The sequence below is a fragment of the Gadus morhua genome, chromosome 6 (genome assembly GCF_902167405.1).
Source record: "Gadus morhua chromosome 6, gadMor3.0, whole genome shotgun sequence".
NCBI classification, from domain to species: domain Eukaryota; kingdom Metazoa; phylum Chordata; class Actinopteri; order Gadiformes; family Gadidae; genus Gadus; species Gadus morhua.
Genome location: NC_044053.1, coordinates 13,277,884 through 13,300,426, shown reverse-complemented (window position 1 = coordinate 13,300,426; position 22,543 = coordinate 13,277,884). Strand labels below are relative to the sequence as shown.

The 22,543-nt window shown below is 48.3% G+C and overlaps 1 protein-coding gene across 1 annotated transcript in view; it reads left to right on the top strand.

Moving 5' to 3' along the window:
* Positions 1-22,238, top strand: part of adgrv1 (adhesion G protein-coupled receptor V1) — a 127,446-nt gene extending 105,208 nt beyond the window's left edge. Inside the window, exons 91-94 of the mRNA XM_030359141.1 lie at positions 8,143-8,264; positions 16,245-16,430; positions 19,001-19,172; positions 21,721-22,238. Coding sequence (XP_030215001.1) covers positions 8,143-8,264; positions 16,245-16,430; positions 19,001-19,172; positions 21,721-21,839 — 599 coding nt within the window. The 3' untranslated portion in view covers positions 21,840-22,238. The remainder of the gene's footprint in view (positions 1-8,142; positions 8,265-16,244; positions 16,431-19,000; positions 19,173-21,720) is intronic.
* The last annotated feature ends 305 nt before the right edge of the window (positions 22,239-22,543 follow it).

The window sequence follows — 22,543 nt, the reverse complement described above, 5'->3', positions numbered from 1 at the left end:
TGTGTGGCCCGTTGGCTACCTATAGCGAATACGAGCCGTGCCAGCGGGGTTGTTTTTGGGCCACAGAATGGAGGGATTTATAGGACTCTGTCTATAATATAAGCGTTTTCATGTGTGTGGGAGTTTGTGTGTTTTATCCCAGAGAAATGTGCTACTTTTTTTTGTATTTTGGGGAATTTTTATTGTTGACTTCTTCCTGTCTCTTTCGAACCCACACCACCTCCTTCAATCCTTCTTTTTCTCTCTCGCTCTTTTACTCGCTTACTCTCTCTCCCTGCCTTTCTCCCTTCCTCCCTCTCTCCCTCCCTCCCTCCCTCCCTCCCTCCCTCTCTAATATAAGCGTCTGCATGTGTGTGGGAGTACGTGTGTTTTAAACCTCATCTCAACCTCCATGAGGGTTTAACTCGGGGTGCAGTGGGTAGAATGGGCTGGAAAAGCTGCCGGTCTGCAGAGGCGGTTGTGGCAGGAGACAGCACACAGCCAGGGCCAGGATGGAGGGTAGGGGAGGCACAAGGAGGGAAGGGATTATATGTCTGGGTGAAGGAACCGTTTTAGGAGCGGAGAGGGCAGGCAGAGGTTTCAGGTTGGCTGAATGAGGCTTTATTTTTGTCATCTTCCCCAGCTGCTGAAGTTGTTTGCACTGGTGTGTCGTAGAAAGTGGAAGAGAGAGAGAGAATGGGAGGCAGAGGTGAGGGCAAGCTGGGCAGAGCACATGCTACTCAAAGCACCACTATGAATGGGTTCTACAACAGGCCAAAGTGTAATACATCGCCCTCTTACTTTAAGTTTATTTCACGGAATGCACTGCCAGCATAAATACATCAATAACTACATTTCAAATTTCTTCCAAGGAAAAGTATGAAAATATTAAGCAAAAATTAAATCATCTTCTAATAGTATATGAATACAGATATCAACTCTCAAATGACTATATCTAGTCTAGTCAAAGAGTGCATGTATGCTTTTGTAAGTGCATTTATGAATGTTTTGTTCTTATTTATTTTGTGACTGATGCACGATTTCTGGAGGTGTTCCAATATAAAGTCAGTCTACATAAAGAACATCTTTGCCAATGGAGTAAACCTTGTTTACATCCTTGTTGCCTCATTTGTGTTATTCCAGAGAAATGTGCTACTTTTTTTAATCTTCTGGGGCATTGTTATTGTTGACTTCTTCCTGTCTCTTTCGAACCCACCACACCTCCTGCAATCCTTCTTTTTATCCGTAGCTCTTTTACTCTCTTTCTCTCCCTCCCTCCCTCCTTCTCTCCCTCTCTCCCTTCCACTCTCTCCCTCCCTCCTTCTTTGTCTACCTCCCTCTCTCCCTCCAACTCTCCCCCTCCCTCTCTCCCTCCCTCCCTCTCGCTCTAACTCCCTCCCCTCTCCCTCCCTCCCTCCCTCTCTCCCTCCCTCCTTCGCTCCCTCTCCCTCTCTCTTTCTCTCTCCGTCCCTCTCACGCTCCGTCCCTCCCTCCGTCCCTCCCTCCGTCCCTCCCTCTCTCCCTCCCTCCCTCTCTCTACCTCCCTCCCTCCCTCCCTCTCTCCCTCCCTCCTTTGCTCCCTCTCCCTCTCTCCCTCCCTCTCTCCCTTCCTTCCTCCTTCCCGCCAGCTCTCTGTGCCTCAAGGAAATGAAGCAACGGTCAGGCTGCAACACGACAGGGTGTTTGAACAACACAAGGTGATCTGGGCTTGCCATTCATTTTCCAAACGTCATAACGATATCTGGGTTTCAGGGCCGGGTTCCATTGCAAACACCAAACACTCAAACTGGTTTGAGTCTGAGGACCAATCACATGCATCCTTCTCTCCAACAACACTTTTACTTTGTCTCCTCCATGTGCTTTTATATCCGTTGTACACGGGCTACTATTGACTTTACTTCAATTTGGCCGCAAAATCGTAAAAGGATTTAAAAAGATATAACCATTAGGAACTGCTCAATTGTAACTCGATCATTTTTTCACAAGCGGGCAACCTTGATTGTTTTGCCTCTTCAGCAGTTTTTCCAGGGTGAATATATGTGCTAAAAGCCCCACTGCCAACACTGTTAATAACATCCATGTAGTAGTAGTAGTAGTAGTAGTAGTAGTAGTATTAGCAGCAGTAGTAGTAGTAATAGACTTCTGTGATAGAGATTCATGAACATGAAATATTAAACGTAACTTGGCAAGAATGCCTTCATGTCATTTTCCACGCAGTAATTGTGCCTCTGTAGGGCTCTCTTCACCGCAGCGCGGGACCAGGTCATACCATCCCACAGCGTCAAACCAGTGTTCACCTGCTCTGAACTCTTTTGGGTGGCAAGGTTCTCCTTTGCACGTGTGTGGGTATGTGTTTGCGTGTGTGGGTGTGTGTGAGTGTGTGTGTGTGTGGGTATGTGTTTGCGTGTGTGGATGTGTGTGTGTGTGTGTGTGTTCGTGTGTGTGTGTGTGTGTCTGCACACACACACACACACAACCACATACTGTACAAACACAAACACACGCACACGCATACAGACACCATGGCAAATGGATGTGTGTGTGTGTGTTCGTGTGTGTGTGTGTGTGTGTGTGTGTGTGTGTGTGTGTGTGTGTGTGTGTGTGTGTGTGTGTGTGTGTGTTCGTGTGTGTGTGTGTGTGTGTGTGTGTGTGTGTGTGTGTGTGTGTGTGTGTGTGTGTGTGTGTGTGTGTGTGTGTGTGCGTGCGTGCGTGCGTGCGTGCGTGTGTTTGTACGATATGTTCTTTTGGATTGTTTGGTTTACCTGTGTTTGTCAACAGAGTAGAACAGAGCAGGGAGGGTGGCCGTGACCGCGATGTGTTTACGACAAGGGAAGGCGCTCACACCGGATTGGCCCTCATTGAAAGACATGAAGGAATAGAGGCTGCCGTGCATCAGGGTGATCGGCATGTGTTGTGCAGAATCTCAAAGAACAATAAAGTTATACAACTGAAACGATAACATTGTCGTCTGTGCGTTGGCTGTCGGCCATTTGCCCTTGCCGTGTCAGGGTGAATGGATTCGTCAAGTAGCTCTCACCAGACTAACGTGTTCTTTGACAGATGGCTCCAGCACACATCCAAATTCACCCTAAAGGGCCATAAGACATATGATGATATATAATGGTCTAACTTCTACGTCACGAGACAGAAAACGTTTGCCTTTCTCCTCTGATTCTGGGCCACCAACAGATAACACCTTCCATACTTTCCCATACATTTCCTTCCATGACCCTTCCAGATTTCTGGAGGATATTGTCAACAAGGATAGCGTACAATCAGCGTGTCCTTGTTCTTTTAGCACCAGAGAAGCAGTGCTGCGTTTTGGTCGGCTCGGTTTAAAAGTGCAAGGCCTCCCAAACACACCAGAGCCCTGCCTCCGATGGGACCACGGGACAGCGGACCAAAGCCAAGGCTGTCATTTAAAGTAATAAAGGCTGTTGTTGTGGGCCGTTATTTCTGGAAGGTCGTGCGCGGTCGGACTTTGTAGTGATATTCTAAGTTGTTATTTTTGGCCGAGCATGTGAGTTAAACAATAACACCGAGACTCAGCTGTGTTTATTTTAATGAACCTACTCAAGGTAGCTTCTTTTTTTTTTTGTCATCGCCACCCTAACACTCGGCACAGGAGTTTGTGTGTGTGTGTGTTTGTATGTGTCCGTGTGTGCGTGTGTGCATGTGTGTGCGTGTATGTATGTTAGTGTGTGTGGTGTGTGTGTGTGTGTGTGTGGGGCTCCAGGCCTGTTCGGTGCTATGGCAGCTGCTGCTGATCTCTTCTCGGCCTGAACTCCAGCATCGTCCTCCCTCCCCTCCCTCTCCCTCTCCCTCCCTCCCTCCCTCCTTCCCTCCCTCTCCCTCTCCCTCCCCCCCCACTCTCCTCCCTCTCTCTCCCTCACACTCTCCTCCCTCTCTCTCCCTCACACTCCCTCTCCCTCCCCCCACTCCCCTCCCTCTCCTCCCTCTCTCTCCCTCTCCCTCCCTCTCTCCCTCACCCTCCCTCCCCCTCCCTCTCCCTCCCTCTCTCCCTCCCCCTCCCTCCCCCTCCCTCTCCGTCCCTTCCATCCCTCTCTCTCAGGAGCACTGGGGCCTCTCTGTGTCCACTGGGAATGCAGTTCTCATGCTGGGAGGGTGCGACCGAAGCGGCTGGCGTAGATAAACAGAGAGAGAGAGCCGCCACATGACGAATCAGAGCACTTCAGCGTGTCCGTCTTCGTCCGCACGTCTGTCCGATGTAGAGGGGAGGTCACTTTTATTAGTTTGCCTGTTCAGGAAGTATACGTCATATATCAGCTTCAAAATGTTATAAGAGAAGTGACACCAAGGGCAACTGTAGGGGAGAGAAGTATAGGAAGCCTGTGTTTACCCTGGTCCACTCATGTCTGGTCTGTGTGTTATTATCATTATGATGGTGATGATTGTACCGGTCTTCCCTGCCAGTCTGACCTGGCTTTACTGCGCTCCGACAATGAACGCTCCACGGGTGGAGGTTAAGTGAACTGCTTTATTGTAGAGTCTAAGCGAGACTATTGAGTGTTTGAGGTGATGGGCGGTTGAACCTGTGTGCACTGATTACACAATGAACCTAGGGCGTGCAGCCTCACCTAGCCCTAGTATCGAATAAGTCTGACTAAGGCCAGGCCAGGCTGCTGAGAGCGGACATCACACACACACTCACTCCAGAATGATGACATGAGGAATCTCAAAGTGCGATGACATGGAAAAAAAGAGTAGAGGCCGGATGTTTGTTGAAAGACACCAGGAAGTGGAATACCTGCCAAAAGCTACCAACTTTCCTTAGAGGAGCGTGTCAAAATGGAATGCTTTTAAATGCTTAAACACACCTGTAACGTTGTGTGTGTATGTGTTGGTTTGCCGGCGCGTGTGTGTGGGTGTGTGTGCTTGTGTGTGCGTGCATGCACGTGGTGTGTTTGTGTGTGTGTGTGTGTGTGTGTGTGAGTAGTTTTCCCTCCTCCGTACATCCACTGGGCATTAACCTGCCCGGAGCTGTTCAACGTCCACAACCTGGAATTCGCTTCCACGGTCAGAAAAACCTTAGAGGGAGAAGAGGAAACCACATGTGGTTGGCACACACATGAGGCTGGCACACCCGTACGTGTGAGGAGAGGCGGACAGGAAAGGCAGGTCGCCGTGGCGACACACAGGGGATGTCTGTGAGCCCCCGGACACTGGGAATGAAAGGGCCGGGCTGTAGTCTCAAATAGATTTTTTCAAAGGTGAACCCTTCCAGAACCTGCCACTCCCACATCCATATGAAAGGAGCGTTTAATGCGATTTGTCGACGTGTGCCGAAACATTTCACCTTTGTGAGAGTAAAGAGCCACCGCGGGCAAAAGCACGTCACATAAAGCGAAAGCAGGCGTGGAAAGGAACTGAAAAAAGCACCATTATGGTGAGAAATGCTCCTGCGAAGAGTTGAAAGACAACCTTAAAGGTACTGGGGGGTGTTGGGGGGGGGGGGGGGGGGGAAGGGACAAGAAACGTGTGTCCGTGCTGTGGCGGGGGCCTGCCGGCAGGGTGGAGGAGCCGACACCCTGGTGTGGGGGTTTTCCTGGGCAGACCCGGGGGCCCGTGCCCTGTGTTTACATCCTACTTGTGATCTGACCCCTACAGACTGGCCTACACATCGCCTATTAGTCAACCGCCGGTGATTCCCGAGTTGAGCTTGCTGCGTAACTTTCTGTCTAGGAAAGTGTATTTTCCGAATAGGTCGAGTGAAGCTGCAGAAGTCGATATTCGAACAGTAACGGAATCAAGGGCCGATTTCGGCGATAGGGTCATAAGAGATTTGAATTTTCCTCCCCACAAGCACCCATCTGCCGAGCTTGTGCGTCCTCTCATTTGGTAATCATTTCATAATCATTCCCATTCATTAAGACGCCCCTCCTCAGGGCATCTCATCACATCACGGCCCCCCGGGCGTCACAACCACCACGAAATGTCTTGCCAACAGGATGACTCCAGGAGGAGATGGATGGCTGATGTGCTCCTCCCAACAGGACCCCGGGGGTGAGGGTGGGGTGTTGGGGGGGGGGGGGGGGGGGGGCCCAGATGCTAGTGCACAGTAGGACAGCAGGAACGGCACATCGTGTTCTCTCTGCAGCCCTGAGATGGTTGTCAAAGGAGGTGTGCTGTGCACGCACGCACACACACGCAATTACAGCATGTATCCTCCAGATATCCTCCAGATGTATATATATATGCATGTGTGTATAAATGGTTCTGAAGACTCGGTGTAGTGGTTTTCGATACATCCACAAAATAAGTGCCTCACATCTTTTCCTTTTAGATTTCGATTTTCCGTAACAGTGCACAACACCAATAGCTAGTCTTCCAGCAGCACATTGAAACGTGAACATTCCAGAAGTTCCTGCTTCATAACACGGATACAAGTCCTCGAAACACAACTTACAATCTACAATAGATCAGCAAACTATGGGCCGATCGAAGTCCTTACGGCAGGTATAACTGTATGGGTGAAGTGCGTGATACAAGTTATAGTGTATCGAGCGTCAAGCGGTGTAAACTCTTGGACGCCGTATTCTCTACCACAGAGAAGGGTCTCCTATCTGCCGACACCACTGCAGGGATCTCTCTGGGTCGTCTACCATCATAGACGGGCCGCATCTTGTGGCCTGATGGCAGTGGGGAGGGGTCTGTAGTTCTGGTTGTTTTATTTGATCAACCCTGTGCCGTCAATGGGCCAATCAAAGTGTTGACTTGAGACGCATTTGTCCCCGGTGCCCAGCCCTCTCCGTCTGTTCCTACATAGAAAGCGTCGTCGCAGTTTCGGGGAGGGGAGGGGCCACACGCGTGACCTTGAGGCTGATTGGCCCAGAGGGTGCGAGCGTGAGAGCTGGAATCGCGTTCTAAGCATGAGTGGTATGAGTCGCTGATTATGTTGGTTCAGAACTGGCTCTACAACACAGCGCCACACCCAGCGAGGAGTGTGTGTGTGTGTGTGTGTGTGTGTGTGTGTGGGGGGGGGGCTTTCACTCTTTATTTGGTGATTTTCAAATCTTTGCTCAAGTGATCCCCTATGGTGTGTGAAGTTTCTCTTTTTATATGTTTTGAATTCTCTTTTTCTCTATCTGTATGCGTCCTGATATTCTGGGCCGGCCTTTACCTCAGAGCCAGACTAGCCTTGCTCCATCCAGCCTTGTGATTAACAGTTGCTACAGCTATGTGCTGCATTATCTCCTTGTTATCTCCTCCCTGTTTTTGTGGCCCAGCTGAGTCGGTTCGCTGTCTAGACTAAAGTTATTAGTAAAGTATTACTTACTCAAAGGTTTCCACTGATAACAACAATTGCTACTCCAGCCATCTGGACTCAATGCCTTCCTGGTGACACTGACAAGGGTGATGGAGTTGTGTAATGTTGCAGTGTTGTTACTTTCACCAACATTGTTTAAATAGTAGCACTTAATGGTAGGCATGCACGCACACACAGACACACTAGGTTTTGACATCACACATTTGTTCCTCTCTAGTAGTGTGTGTGTGTGTGTGTGTGTGTGTGTGTGTGTGTGTGTGTGTGTGTGTGTGTGTGTGTGTGTGTGTGTGTGTGTGTGTGCGAGTGTGAGAGAGAGAGAGAGAGAGAGAGAGAGAGAGAGAGAGAGAGAGAGTTTATAGCTGTGTGTGTGTGTGCGTGTGTGTGTGTGAGAGAGAGAGAGTGTTTGTTGCTGGATGTTTGTGTGTGTCTGTGTGTGTGAGAGAGAGAGAGAGAGAGAGAGAGAGAGAGAGAGAGAGAGAGAGAGAGAGAGAGAGAGAGAGAGAGAGAGAGAGAGAGAGAGAGAGAGAGAGTGTTTGTGGCTGTGTGTGTGTGTGTGTGTGTGTATATTGGTGTGTGTGTGTGTGTGTGTGTGTGTGTGTGTGTGTGTGTGTGTGTGTGTGTGTGTGTGTGTGTGTGTGCGTGTGTGTGTGTGTGTGTGTGTGTGTGTGTGTGTGTGTGTGTGTGTGTGTGTGTGTGTGTGTGTGTGTGTGTGTGTGTGTGCGTGCGTGTGTGTGTGTGTGTATCATAGCCAGAGCTGCACTGTTCAACAGACCACCACTCAGACTTGTGAGGCATTCTGTCCTTGGTGCCCATAACAGTGACGTTACTGTAACCCTATCAGAGGATTCATCCCTGTGTGTGTTTGTGTTTTGCAGAAGTCCCCATGGTGCTCTGCCTGTTCCTGCTGGTGTCTCTGGTGTGGCTGTGGGCCGGACTCCACCTGGGCTACAGGGACCTGTGGATGCTCGTCCTCTACGTCATCTTCAACATCCTGCTGGTGAGTTCAGTGAGGCTGCTTCCCGTCCCTGTTCAGAGCGTCATGCTCCTTTTCATCAGGACTCTTAGAGCCCTGAACGCCCCCTGCTGAGGCCCAGCCCAGGGCCTCAGAGAGCCTTTCGAGGTGCATAGAGAACCGCCCGGGGGTGACGGGAGGTCTGGTTTGTTTGCATTTCATAGTGTGATTTCACACAGTCACAATAAAGTGTTGAGTTAAGCAGTGCATTTGTGTGTGTGTGAATGTGTGTGTGTGCGTGTGTGCATTTGCGTGTGTGCGTGCGTGTGGGTGTGTGTGTGTGTGTGTGGGTGTGTGTGTGTGTATGTGTGTTTTGCTTACTCAGTGATTGACCTGCGTCCGATCCTCCTCTGAAACCCCCTGTTCCTCTCTCTGGGGAGCCCCAGGTTTTGAAAGCGAAGTGTCGCTGTTCTCGATTCATTCCCCATTCCAAGGTGCTTGGACTGCAGGCCAAAGTCTGACGTTTGTGTCGCCAAACCAAACACCGATGGTCATAAAACAATGTGAACAATGAAGCCTTCTCAAGAAAACGGTCGAGTCATTTAATTTGCCCCACCCGTGCTCTGAATCTTGCTGGTCATTCATTTGCCTTTGAAACTGTCTTTCGTGTTTGCACACTTTATCGTTTCTGACCCCTCCCTTATCTCCCTCTTCTGTCTGTTCCCCTATCTCTTCTCTGCGTATCCGATAAGACAACACTTCTCAGACTCTGTTGTCCCCATTTCCCATATTAGAAACAGTTCCACATTTATTGAGGCTGTCAGCTCTTTAGAATCGGCATGACCTTTGACCTCAAACCCGTCCCTTTCCACAACAACTGTCCATCGAGCCTGCGAAGCCTCCAGCCCCCCCCTCTGCCTCGGCTCCTGCAGGCCTCTGCTCGTGACGGTCTCACTGTGGTCTTGAGGGCCAGGAGGTACAGAACATCCCTGTCCCTCGGAGACGTCATCTTCCTGTAAAGTGTGCCACCGGGGTCAGCGGGGACCACCGGTGATATGTGGCGTCGGCGCGCCAAAGACGACAGTCTCGCACTAAAGTCAACTCGCGCCGCCGCCCGGTCCGGTGAGCGGCGGCGATGTCATTGTCAACAGACGCCGTCGTCCGTAGCGCCCCCCTGCCAGATGGCTTTGTGTCCGCAGGCGTCACGGTTTGTTTACCGAGCGAAGTCGTCGGAAGAATGTGGCTGCGCTGTGAGAGGTCTTGCTATTGGTCCACACGCACACACACACGCACACACCCACACGCACACACACCGTGTATGTGGCTTATCTTGTGCCTCATCAGTGGGTGATTGCTGTAAACCGACTGCAACCAAGGCCATTTTTATCTTCAGATCTGTGTGTGTAGTTTTACTAGAAGTTGCTAATGATTTTATTTGAGCGAGCGTAGAAGCTCTGGCTTAGGCCGAGAGGCTGTTATGTTCCCTCTCTGCTTCATCTATTCTGAACTTTGGATTTAGGTGTTGTGCTTAAGAACTTCAAGGCTATGACACACACACAAAAACATACACACACACACGCACACACACACACACTTCACATATTTGTGGCTGGCAATAATCTAGCGGAGATAAATTAAAAATTAAAAACATTTTTTTTCTTTTGCAATCATATCTTGGCCTTTGGGATGTTTTAAGACGTGCTGTACGTGTGTAGTTCACAGATGCAGTGTACTATTTTTAGCTACTGTTAACTAGGAATACTGCGGGGGTTTCACAAATATGGCAGCATCCTCGTTGAGAAACAGACAAACAACCTTTGATATGAACTGTGTCAGGCAACAATGATTTCAGGAGACCAAAGGATGAACTGACCTAGTTTTCACCAGGATACGTACATGTAGGAATATGAAAAGGGAAAGAAAATGTGCTATTGTTTGCAATGAATGTGTGTGTGTGCGTCTGTGTCTGTCTGTCTGTCTGTCTGACCCATAAACAGGTAAAACCACAAAGGGTAAGCCGGCTAGCCCTTTGTTTGTTGAGATGGTACGCTCTCCCCGTGATCAGGGCACAAGCCCCTCCAGGTTCACCTTAGAACAACACAATGATGCCGTGGTTTAAAAGTGAATCCAAGGCAACAGTTTGCAGAAACACCTGCTTTAGGCCAATCCCTGTGCGATTCTGATCACCTACTGCAGGTTAGTGTGGGGCAGGCTTGGGGAAGTTCTTTGAAGTTGTGATCTTCCATCGTGCTCATCGTGCGGACGCAACATGCTGTTTCATGCCACGTCAAAGGCGCTGCTAAACTTCTCATGGAGTTCTCATGGAGTTCTCATCCCGCAGAGAGGTTTCCATTGGGTTTGTTTTCCCCTCTATGGAGTTGACCTCCATGTTGTCTTCCAAACTGTTGTTTGTGATTGCATGGGACATAACAGATGGTTACTCACAACCATGACAGAATTCTGCAGAGGTCAGTGGACTGTGTGTGTGCGTGTGTGTGTGTGCGTGTGTTTGTGTGTTTGTGTGTGTGTGTGTGTGTGTGCGCGTGTGTGTGCATGCTTGTTTAGCTCCGCAGGCACCTGCATATGTACAGTGTACAGATACAGTGTACATATGTACAGACACCATAGCATCGTGTTATTGATTCCTGCGTCTGACTTCTCACAGGATATGCAACACCCTGCCCAGGTGTCTGTTCCCAACGAGGATTCTGCAATATTTTAGTGAAACCCCCGCAGTATTCCTAGTTAACAGTAGCACACTGCATCTGTGTACAGCACGTCCTAAAACAAGATTTATTTGTAATTTTTAATTTATCTAGATTATTGCCAGCCGTATGTTTGACCTGCAAAAAGTTCCAATTGGACTGATGGTTCAATTGGACATTGAACCATCAGTCCAATTTTTACTTTTTGCAGGTCTTTCCCGTCATCAGTTTTTTTCTCTCTCTCTCTGTCTTTGCTTCTTTAAAACGTTGCTTCTACATCATTAGGCCACCTGATCAGCACCACATACGGCTGAGCCGGACATCATTAAAGCATGGCTCCTCGTTGTTCTCCGTGTCTTGTCTTGTAAGCCCCTCAGCCCTTAAACAACATCCTCATTGCTTTATCACAGCTTTTTAACAGGCCCAAGGACCCATCCACACTCTGACATCTATTTCCTTTACAAATAATTCATTGTGAATAATTAGGACTGAGATATTGTTCTCTCGTAATGTCTCTCGTAATGACTTTTCTCAACTCATTACAAGGTTGTTTCTATCTGTTTGGTACAAGCAAGAAAATATAAACAGTTACTCCAAGTACAGGCATCCTTCCATACATCTGGTGAATGTGTTAAATCATCACAACATTGTCTTTCAGTTCAGTTTCACGCTATTTTTTCTCCTTTACATCCATCATCTAACTATGATCAACCTTTTATTTTTCCTTTACAAACTTCCTCAAAAATCGTTCCGGTTTCCATGGCGATCCTCCTTCTCTCCTATACGTCTTTCTCCTATCTGCTCCCTTCTATTCCTGTCCTGTACCATCATGGCCTGTCTCTCCTTTACAAGTCGACCAATCACCATCACTCTCTCGTCCCTCACGGCCGCCTCTCTTCCCGCTCTCCGTCTGAATGTCCTGGCTCTGCTCCAGCCGGCCCCGCGGCTCCGGGGCCCCGGGCCCTCTGGGGAGAGGGAGGACTTGTGTAACCAGGCTCGCTAAGCTAGAGCCGGTTCCCTGTGTCCCCTGTGGCTCCTCAATGGAGGGCTAATCACCCTCTGTGTGTGTGTCAGTGTGCCGTGCACAGTGACAGCTACGCACACACACACACACACACACACACACACACACACACACACACACACACACACACACACACACACACACACACACACACACACACACACATACGTGAGGCTCCATCTGTGGATGCACACACACATACACACACACACTGGACGCATCCTCTGTGTGTGCTTATGCATACATGCATTTGTGCAAGCACATGTACACACAGAGACACTCACACACACACACAAACACATGTGTCTGTGTGTCAGCATTTGTGTGTGTGTGTGTGTGTGTGTGTGTGTGTGTGTGTGTGTGTGTGTGTGTGCGTGCTTGCGTCCAGTGTGTGTGTATGTTTGTGTGCATCCACACAATTAGCCTCACTTTGCATATGCAAAGGAGCTGACATTGGCTGTCTCTAATAATTGTCAAGTCACGATACAAATAAACCAGGTGCTGTTATCCGTTCTCTTCTACAGCCTCCCTCTCTGCACAGTCACACACATCTTCAGGCCACAAGCGGCTCACTAATTACCAGTGGGCATGCCCAGCCCCTATTCTAACCTTGTTTACAGTACATTCATCAATAGACGTGTTCCAGGGCGGCTCTTCCGTGTCCCTTTCTCTGTTGACCGTTGCGAGCCGACTGTTGATTTTCCTGTCCCTAAGCCGCTGGGCTTCGGGAGTCCATAGGTAATGATGATAGCGCCGCCGCGTAGCCGTGCTCTGAAGCTAAAGCCGGACCACTGGTATCTGCAGTGTATCTGCCTGTACAGGGCCCAGTGCTGATTGGCTGTCGGCCGTAAAACAAGGGGCCTGTTTGCTGAAGCCCAGGCCTGGCCAGCCATCGAGTGCTGTACAGAGGACAGAGCAGCACTGACTATTTCAGGACATTTGTAGCCACGGAAATGAGGGTACGGCCTCCTCGGTTGCTCTTATTGCGTATGGCACAAGGGTTTTCCACTGGAAAGTTACATTTTTGCCGAGGTTAGGGGAGCTCTTCCAAGAGAGAGGGCATGTCATAACTTGATGCGGTGCGATTCCAACGTGTTTCCTGCCTAGACGTCGGTTTTTCTTCTGTGGACGCTGGGGAAACGCTTAGCTTGGCTGGGTTAGTCCTTTTCCTTTCTGCAGGGCAAGGAGTCATGAGGTCTAGCCGACCCAATCTATAGTTTCACTTTTAAAATATTAGTCCTATATTTTAAGTCAAGAATCATGCTGTAAATAATCTGAGATCCCTCTTTTGAAATATATAATGATGAATACAATTCTAAAGATTTTTTTTATTTATTTTTTTTATTTTTTTATTCAAATCTATACATATATTTATTTATATATATGTGTGTGTGTGTGTGTGTGTGTGTGTGTGTGTGTGTGTGTGTGTGTGTGTGTGTGTGTGTGTGTGTGTGTGTGTGTGTGTGTGTGTGTGTGTGTGTGTGTGTGTGTGTGTGTATTTATACGGACAGAACAGACATCTGGATTGAATTGATTAATATGGACAATCTCATCTAGAAGCCTTTATAAACTGAATGGTGCATCATTCACGCCGCCAAAAGAATCATTTACTTCATTTGATTAATTTGTTACCTTTCTGTTATATTTTAATCCGGTTTTGGACAAATGGGATGCAAATTTGGTCCTAAGCCCACACATTACCCCCTGGGCGCTGGGAAACCTGCCACAGCCCCCTGGTAAAGGACCTTTTTATTCATCATTCATACAATTCATCAATTTAGAAAGAGTTGTTATCTTAAGCTGTGTACCAAATTCCTTTTTTTATCGTTCTTGTGCCATGGGACGTCTTGAATCAATCACCCTAATTAAAACCTTCACAATCCGTTAAGCGTGGAAGAACTCTCCCCCCCTGTCTCTTGTGGTGTGTGTGTGTGTTTGTGTGTGTGTGTGTGTGTGTGTGTGTATGTGTGTGTGTGTGTGTGTGTGTGTGTGTGTGTGTGTGTGTGTGTGTGTGTGTGTGTGTGTGTGTGTGTGTGTGTGTGTGTGTGTGTGTGTGTGTTGGTTAGGGCTGTAACGATACGCGTATCAAACCGAAAATCGCGATACTCAAAGCCACGATCCTGTCTCGCGGTGTGAGAAGGCAGAAGCGCGATACGCCCTTTCTAACTCTGCGGTCAAATTGTCCGATTGAAATTTGCTAATAATTTGTCTAGATAATAGTCTGCTGACAGCGCCCCCTCCTATCGATGCCGTAAGTATGCGACTGCAATCCTCCGTGGCTACGGAGGATCGCATTTCTCCACAGCCGTCGAAGTGCTCATATGCGATATGAACGACATTTATCCAGAGGGGGCCTGTGTGATCCTGTCTCTAGTGTTTTGTGTGATTTGACTGGCAGTTTGTCTGCTTATAGGTCGGAATGAAGCGGCCACCGATTATTGACAGGATGGGTACTTTATTCTACCGGACTCGTTCGCTTCTTCACTAGACACACGCGCTACCGCTCGCTCTCCTCGCTCGTCCACTCACTCGCTGACGTCACTCACACACGCATACGCACATTGCCATTCTGGCGCACACACATATGCTACTCGTAACGCCTCGTTATTGCGACGTTCATGACCTTCAGGTTTTTCTCCATCTATTGAAAGTTAGGCTATTAAACATGTTGCATTCTATACGGCCTGATTATGTCATTATTTAAGCTACATAGGCTAATAAGTAGTGCTAATAAGGATATTTGACTAAACCAACCAAACAGTTGAAAAAAGCATCCTCCCACACGTTATTTCTTTATTCATTTAGCTATACTTTAATAGTATTCTTTCTGTTCAACTCTGTTCAGTGTTCCAAATTATTTGTTATTAAATGTTACATTAAGTTAATTGGTATATAAGTGTTGTTTAAATAAAATGCTTTTTAAATTTCAAAAAATCGTGGGATGTATCGAACCGTGGGTCAAAAATCGTGATACAAACCGAATCGTGAGTTTGTGTATCGTTACAGCCCTAGTGTTGGTGGGTCGGTAGGTCTGCATGTGTGTGTGTGGGTGTGTGGTTTTGCGTTGGTCGGTCGGTAGGTGTGCGTGTGTCTGTGCGTGCGTTATGTGCGTGGAACACACATGTGCACGGCCCTGTGCTCTCCCACCCTCATGTCTGTGTGGGGCCGCTGGCACGGTGACGGCTGGTGGAATGTGGTCCAACTCTGTGGTATGTGGCGCCCGCACGCTGAGAGTCAATTCACGGCGGCCTGTGGTGGACTTTAGGGGAGGAGGGGGCGCGTCCAGCGCAGCGCTGTCATCGCTGAGGTCATGCCCGCAAATGACGTCACACAACTTGAACACTTGAATGCGTGAATGGATTAAGTGTGTTGAAAATAATTTGGTCAGTGCGTCAGCGCAAATAATGTGTTTTTAACAGCTATTATAATAAAATAAATATTGTTTTGATAATCCTAACTTCCTAAAAGGATTGGAGTCCCAGAGAAAGGACCAAGTTCCTTAATGTCGGGTTGGAGTCCCAGAGAAAGGACCAAGTTCCTTAATGTCGGGTTGGAGTCCCAGAGAAAGGACCAAGTTCCTTAAGGTCGGGTTGGAGACCCAGAGAAAGGACCAAGTTCCTTAATGTCGGGTTGGAGTCCCAGGGAAAGGACCAAGTTCCTTAAGGTCGGGTTGGAGACCCAGAGAAAGGACCAAGTTCCTTAATGTCGGGTTGGAGACCCAGAGAAAGGACCAAGTTCCTTAATGTTGGGTCGGAGTCCCAGAGTAAGGACCAAGTTCCTTAATGTCGGGTTGGAGTCCCAGAGAAAGGACCAAGTTCCTTAAGGTCGGGTTGGAGTCCCAGAGAAAGGACCAAGTTCCTTAATGTCGGGTCGGAGTCCCAGAGAAAGGACCAAGTTCCTTAATGTCGGGTCGGAGTCCCAGAGAAAGGACCAAGTTCCTTAATGTCGGGTCGGAGTCCCAGAGAAAGGACCAAGTTCCTTAATGTCGGGTTGGAGTCCAAGAGAAAGGACCAAGTTCCTTAAGGTCGGGTTGGAGTCTCAGAGAAAGGACCACGTGGGTACCAGAGAGACTGATGATCTGATCTTGAAAACATTACACTTTTTAAAATGCTTTTTTAACTTTAACTTTTTTAGATATTCTATCTATTATACTATTTCTTTCTTTTACTTATCTACAATTTTATTTCTATTGTAGGAAAATGTTTCTACGTGAAGCACTTTAGTCTGCCTTGTGTATGAAAAGTGCTATATAAATAAAGTTGCCTTGTCTTTCCTAAAACATGTCTCCCTCCCCAGGGCTTGTATGTGTTTGCCGTGTACTTCGTCGTGCACAACCAGCTGTGCTGGCCGGCTAAAGCGAGCTACACGGTGGAGATGAGCGGCCATGATGCCCCGGACTCCGCCTACCAGGAGGGCGGGGCCGCCACCGTGGGCGGGGACATCAACAAGTCCACCCAGAACCTCATCAGTGCCATGGAGGAGGTAGGAGAGGAGCAAGCACACACACATGCTAACACATTCATGCATGTATGTGGACACACACACACACATACACAGAAATGCACACACACACACTCACGTACATACACAAATACAAACACGCATGCAGGTGGAAACACACATACAGAAATGCACGCACACACTCACACACACAAGTGTTAACACATGCATGCGTGCTCGCGGAAACACACACAGACCCACACGTACATCCACACATACAGACACAAACACACACACACAAGTGGGCAAAGATAGCTATCGATATACATCTGTCTGCCTCTGTCAGCAAGTTGAATTAGCCCCCCCCCCACTACTCCACTTTATTTTTCCTTTCCTTCCCGTCCGGCCCTACTGCTCCGGTTCGGTAAATGAGATGGGCGAGAAACGTCACAAAACACTGAAGGAAATTGTTTGCTTTTTAGACCTTTTCTATTTGTAAACCCCCTGGCTGACACGGCACTACCCCACAATTATTGTTGGAGGACGCAGGGGGTTATGTAACTGGGTCAAAGTGTGTGTGTGTACGTGTTTGTTTGTGTGTGTGTGTGTGTGTTTGTGTGTGTGTGTGTGTGTGTGTGTGTGTGTGTGTGTGTGTGGTGTGTGGTGTGTGGTGTGTGTGGGTGTTCTTGGTAGGCCTCTCAAGCACTTAGGCCTCTGGAGAATACCATATATGGCACTAGTCTATCTGTTTAAAGAGTGAGAGTGAGGAGGGGGGGGGAGTGTTAAGTAGAGGATTGGTGGGCAGAGGAAAAGATATAGGGGGCAGATTTAACATCATTACTCCCTGGTCTCGCTTCTCTCAGTAACAGCAGTCTGGTGTTTCAACTGACCACTCTCGCTCTCTATCTCTCCATTTCTCCCTCTGTCTCTCTCTTGCTCTGTGTCATTCTCTTCCTCTTTCTCTTTCTCTCTCTATTTTCTCCCCACCCTCTCTGTCTCTTTCTCTTTACCTCTGTCTCTCTCTCGCTCTGTGTCATTCTCCATCTCTTTCTCTTTCGCTGTCTCTTTCTCCTTCTCTCTCTCCCTCTCCTCACTCTGTCTCTCTCCCGCTCTGAGAATCCAGTAATCTTGTTTCATTCATGAGTGCACATTGACTTTCTGGAGACTGGGCAAGTCTGATGTGGCTGCGATGTAGTATCGTACATAAAGAATGAGCGTCCAGGCAGAAGAGAGGGAAAGAGGGAGAGAGAGAGAGAGACACACACACACACACACACACACACACACACACACACACACACACACACACACACACACACACACACACACACACACACACACACACACACACACACACACACAAACATAGACTCAGTGTCTGGAGAGCAACAAGAGTATTGATTTTTAAAGGGGGCTATAGCTATTGCCTTAAAGAGGACATTTACGCGGAAAGATAGGAGTTTATAATCTGTGTGTGTGAATTTGAAAATGTGTGTGTTCCGTGAAATCACCGGGTGTTAAAGGGTGGAGATGTTGTATGCCTAGTGGTGCCTAATACAGCCTGGGACAGTCTGAACCTGTTACAGACCAGTTCAATACACACACAGATACACACACACACACACACACACACACACACACACACACACACACACACACACACACACACTGGCATGCCCGTTTACAGTTCGCCGTATTCACTTGAATACAATAACTGTTTCCCTGTTCCGGTTTGAAATAAAGGTTTTTGAAACGAGAAAATCCTCCTTCTTAACAATTACCGACACTTTGTGAATGGAGCCTATAGCGCCTGCTCACACGCACACTAATCTCACACCTTTAGGCGCTCTTTGTCTCCTTTAGCACTCTATCTCCTTTACTGCATCTCTTTCACCCGCTCCTCCCTCTGTCCTCCTCCTCCTCTCTGGATTCATTCCTTAACCCCTTTCTTCGTTTATGTGTTTGTTGCGTGTTTTCTTTTCCACTCATTCACAGTGCGTCACTTGTGAAATCGGCTAACGGCGTTTGCTGCACTTTTTGTGGTGAGAGGCTGACCTGCCTTTCACCCCTGAACCCCCCGTGGCCCCATGGCCCAGCCGTGGCCCCAGGGCCCAGTCGGGACCCTACCGGCTGGCGTGGCCGTGTGACCTCCCCCTGACCCTAACCTATAACAGACCTCGATGCAACGATGCAGCCGCTCTCTGATTGATATGTGGGCTGAAGTGTGTGTGTGTGTGTGTGTGTGTGTGTGTGTGTGTGTGTGTGTGTGTGTGTTGCAAGGACATATTAATATTGGTGACCACACTTTCACCTGATATTTATCTCTCACTAAGAGTTCCCCTGCATCACCAGAGCCGAATTGTTCACACTCCTACCAAAAGAAAAAATAACAAATTATTACCCTAACTTCATGTGTGTTTCATCTCTTTTTAATTTGACACTTGATTTTGTGAACCATTAGGTTCACATGTAAAGCGTGTGCAGCAGCAAGAGGTCTACACATGCCCCTAGTGCTTGCATGGCCATTAAATCTGATTGTGTGTGTGTGTGTGTGTGTGTGTGTGTGTGTGTGTGTGTGTGTGTGTGTGTGTGTGTGTGTGTGTGTGTATCAGGTGTCGGACTGGGAGCGGGCCTCACTGCGTCTGAGCAGTCAGCCCGGCAGTGCGTTGCGGCCTGGCCCCGTGATGGAGAGCTACGGCACGGAGGGGGGCTTCGTCAACAACCTGGTGGCCGGCGACGAAGACTCCCAGGAGTTTGACGACCTCATCTTCGCCTTAAAAACCGGTGAGCCAACTGTCCAGTCAACGCACAGTGTCTATGCAGCTCTAGCAATTAGACACAAAGCCAGAGGGCCAAGATATGATCCTCTTATCTGTGTGTGTGTGTGTGTGTGTGTGTGTGTGTGTGTGTGTGTGTGTGTGTGTGTGTGTGTGTGTGTGTGTGTGTGTGTGTGTGTGTGTGTGTATCTATTACCTTTGGTCCTACACACTCAATCCTTTTTGGACTCCCCCCCCCCCACCACACACTATCGTTGCTGCCATGGAAACCTTTCTTCCTCCATCCCCATCAATGTTTAATGAGCTGAGAGCCGATATATCATACTCACACGCTCACACACACGCGCTCACATACACACGCTCACACACACACGCTCACACCCACACACAAACACACACCCACACACACCCACACCCTCACACGCACATGCACAAACACACACCCACACACACACACACACAAACACACGCTCACACACACACGCTCACACACACCCACACACACACACACACAATAACAAACACAATACTAAAACTCACATTTTCAAATCATCGATTGTTGTGGTGTGGCGTCTGCAGCCTCAGACCTCGCAGAATCCCGAGCAATGACTGAGAACATCTCTCAGAGGAGACGGCTCGTTCTTATTCCCCTCACATTCAGCGCTGGGCAGACGACCCTGACAGCAACCCAGTAAGGTGGTAACTCGTAGCAACTGAACAGTGTCCGTAGTGTATGAAGTTAAGTTTCGACAATCAATATGAAAAGTGAGAGGTTTAAAGTGAAAGTGTTTCAAATAAAAGAACCGGATACGCCCGGATATTTGGAGTGTTCTAAAGAGCACTGGTTCATCTCGGCGGCCCTCCGTGCGTGCCTTGGGTCCTGGTTACCTTCCCAATACTAACAAGGCCCAGTGGGACGCCTCACTGGAGAGACACGTCTCGCATCTCCATCCCAGACAGATGCCACAGGTTACTACGGAAACAGCCGCATTAGAGCACAGCACCCAGCAGGTGTGAGTTTGAGAGATTTAGAGGTGCTAATGAGGAGGGATTAGTGTTTTGGTCGTTAGAGTGGAGGTACACTCAATTCCAGACCGGAACAGAGCTGTGTGTGTGTGTGTGCGTGTGCGTGCGCGTGCACGCGTGTGTGTTTGTCTTATTGGTTGTGCATGCTGTAAGGGTATACTGATGTTTATTCGGTTTTTACATTAATACAACACTATCTAGGCTTCACAAAATGGTGGCATATCGGCAACAAGACCTCCCATGATGCATTCTGATGCACTTTGAGATCCTGCTGATCCTTCCTTTCAAAAATATCTTGTTTGTCGAGATTGATGCAACCACACATCCAATGTGTTTTGGGCGTGTTGTGGATATTCAAAATAGGCTTTTGTTGAGGCGGTAGGGCGAAACGTAACTTGTGACTGAGGTCTCATGAGCAAAGCCTTGAAGTCAGCCCGCGGCTCACCGGGTCCCCGACACCTGAACCCCCCCCTTAACCTCCTCCTTGTAAGACTGAAGCTCCAACCAACCGGGGTCCACTGTGAGAGCTGGTCACCATGGAGCAGATCACGAGAACCATATAATAAGGGTTAGGGTTACTTCCCAGCGGGATTATCTCTGTATGCCTCCATAATGAGGCGCTCACCTCCTCGCCGGACCTCCCTGAGAACACCTGGAGGAACACGTACAAGGACGTACACGCACACACACACACTATACCTACGTGTACAAACAGAGGCCAAAGGGGCAGCTTACATCATTGTTCCTCCACGTCTCCGACAATAGGAAGCCCCTCTCTGATTGGCCCGGGTCGTGGGGAGGCTTAGTGCACCTGGTACACCTGAGCTGGGTGTTAACGCCATGGTTACGTCGTCCCGGACTCTGTGTCCCGGTGCCTTCACTAGAGTGAAGGTGGTGACCTCATTAGGTGGAGATAGGGATAAGGGATGTTCCACATTTACTGTATGGCGTGTTTATGGGGTCATTAACTCATGCGATGGGGTCTGTTATGCAAGGGTTAGGACGAGGAATCTCATTGGTCAAGCGTTCCACGCGGGTCACTGTCAAATGTAATTGGTTGCTCTGCTACGCGCTGTATGAGTACATAACACGCTACATAACACTCATGAAGGAGAGTGGAGGGGTTCGATAACATGGTCCCAAGTCCTTGAATGGCATTATTTTTCTCCATAATAACTAACTGTATTGAAATGGATAAAGATGTTGTGTGTTATTGTTCCATTGGGCTAGGCTGAATAACCATTACCAGACCTGGATGATATGAATATGTTTACATCCCCTAACATTCTTTGGGTTCACATGTATGCATCTTTTATCCATTATATGAATTAAAGTGAATGCTTTGAGAATGCATAAAACTTTCCCACACGCACACACATGCACACACACACGCACACAGGCACAAGCACACAAACACACACACACGGTCGCACGTACACACACTTATGCGCGCACACACACACACACACACACACAGTGTTGAGTTTGAGTCCCTCATGCTGACAGTTGGCTCCATGTGTCTCCTTTAGGCACCGGCCTTAATGTGAGCGACAGCGAGTCGATCCACGAGGGTCACGACGAAGGGAGTGTCTCCAACTCCCAGATCGTGGAGCTGAGACGAATCCCCATCGCTGACACCCACCTCTAACCCCGCCCTCTCTCCCACAGACCTCACCATGCCTTCCTCTAGCAGAGAGAAACAAAGAGAGACAGTACAAACTACTTTTTTTATTTTACATTTTCCGTTGCACTAAAACACGTTTTTCGATAGTTTTCTTAGAGTTGTTTGATATATGAAGCCTTTTTTTTTATTGTATATCTGATTTGTTTTTTATACTTGTAAATGAACATATCAATGTTTTACTAAATTAAGTCTGAGTCTTTCATGAAGTGTTCCTTTCTCGAATGAGAAAAGGTTGGTCTCTTGTTGTACATATTGTTTTTAGTAAAGAAAGAGACAGCCAGATGTGCCCTCAATACAACTACTGCTGCAGAGAGATGGAGATGGTGTAAAATTGTTAATAAATAATTTACCAACTATTTTACATTCGGATGTGTTGACTCTGATTCTCTGTGGCTGAGGAATAAACCTTCTGTGGTCCGCTGTCGGAAGATGAGTGCGTACTGGACTGATATGGAGAGACAAAGGGGCAGAGAGGGGGCACGGAAGAGAGAGAAGCTATGAGGGGAGGGAGGGAGGGAGTGGGAGGGAGAGAGAGGGAGATAAGGGTGGCCTCTCTGGTGACTATGTAAGCGGGGATGTAGAAATGCTGAGTCGTGATAGGGTCTCATAGGAGGACAGTGTGAATGAATACAGTCTCTCACGGGAACGTTTCAATCCCTTGGACGCCT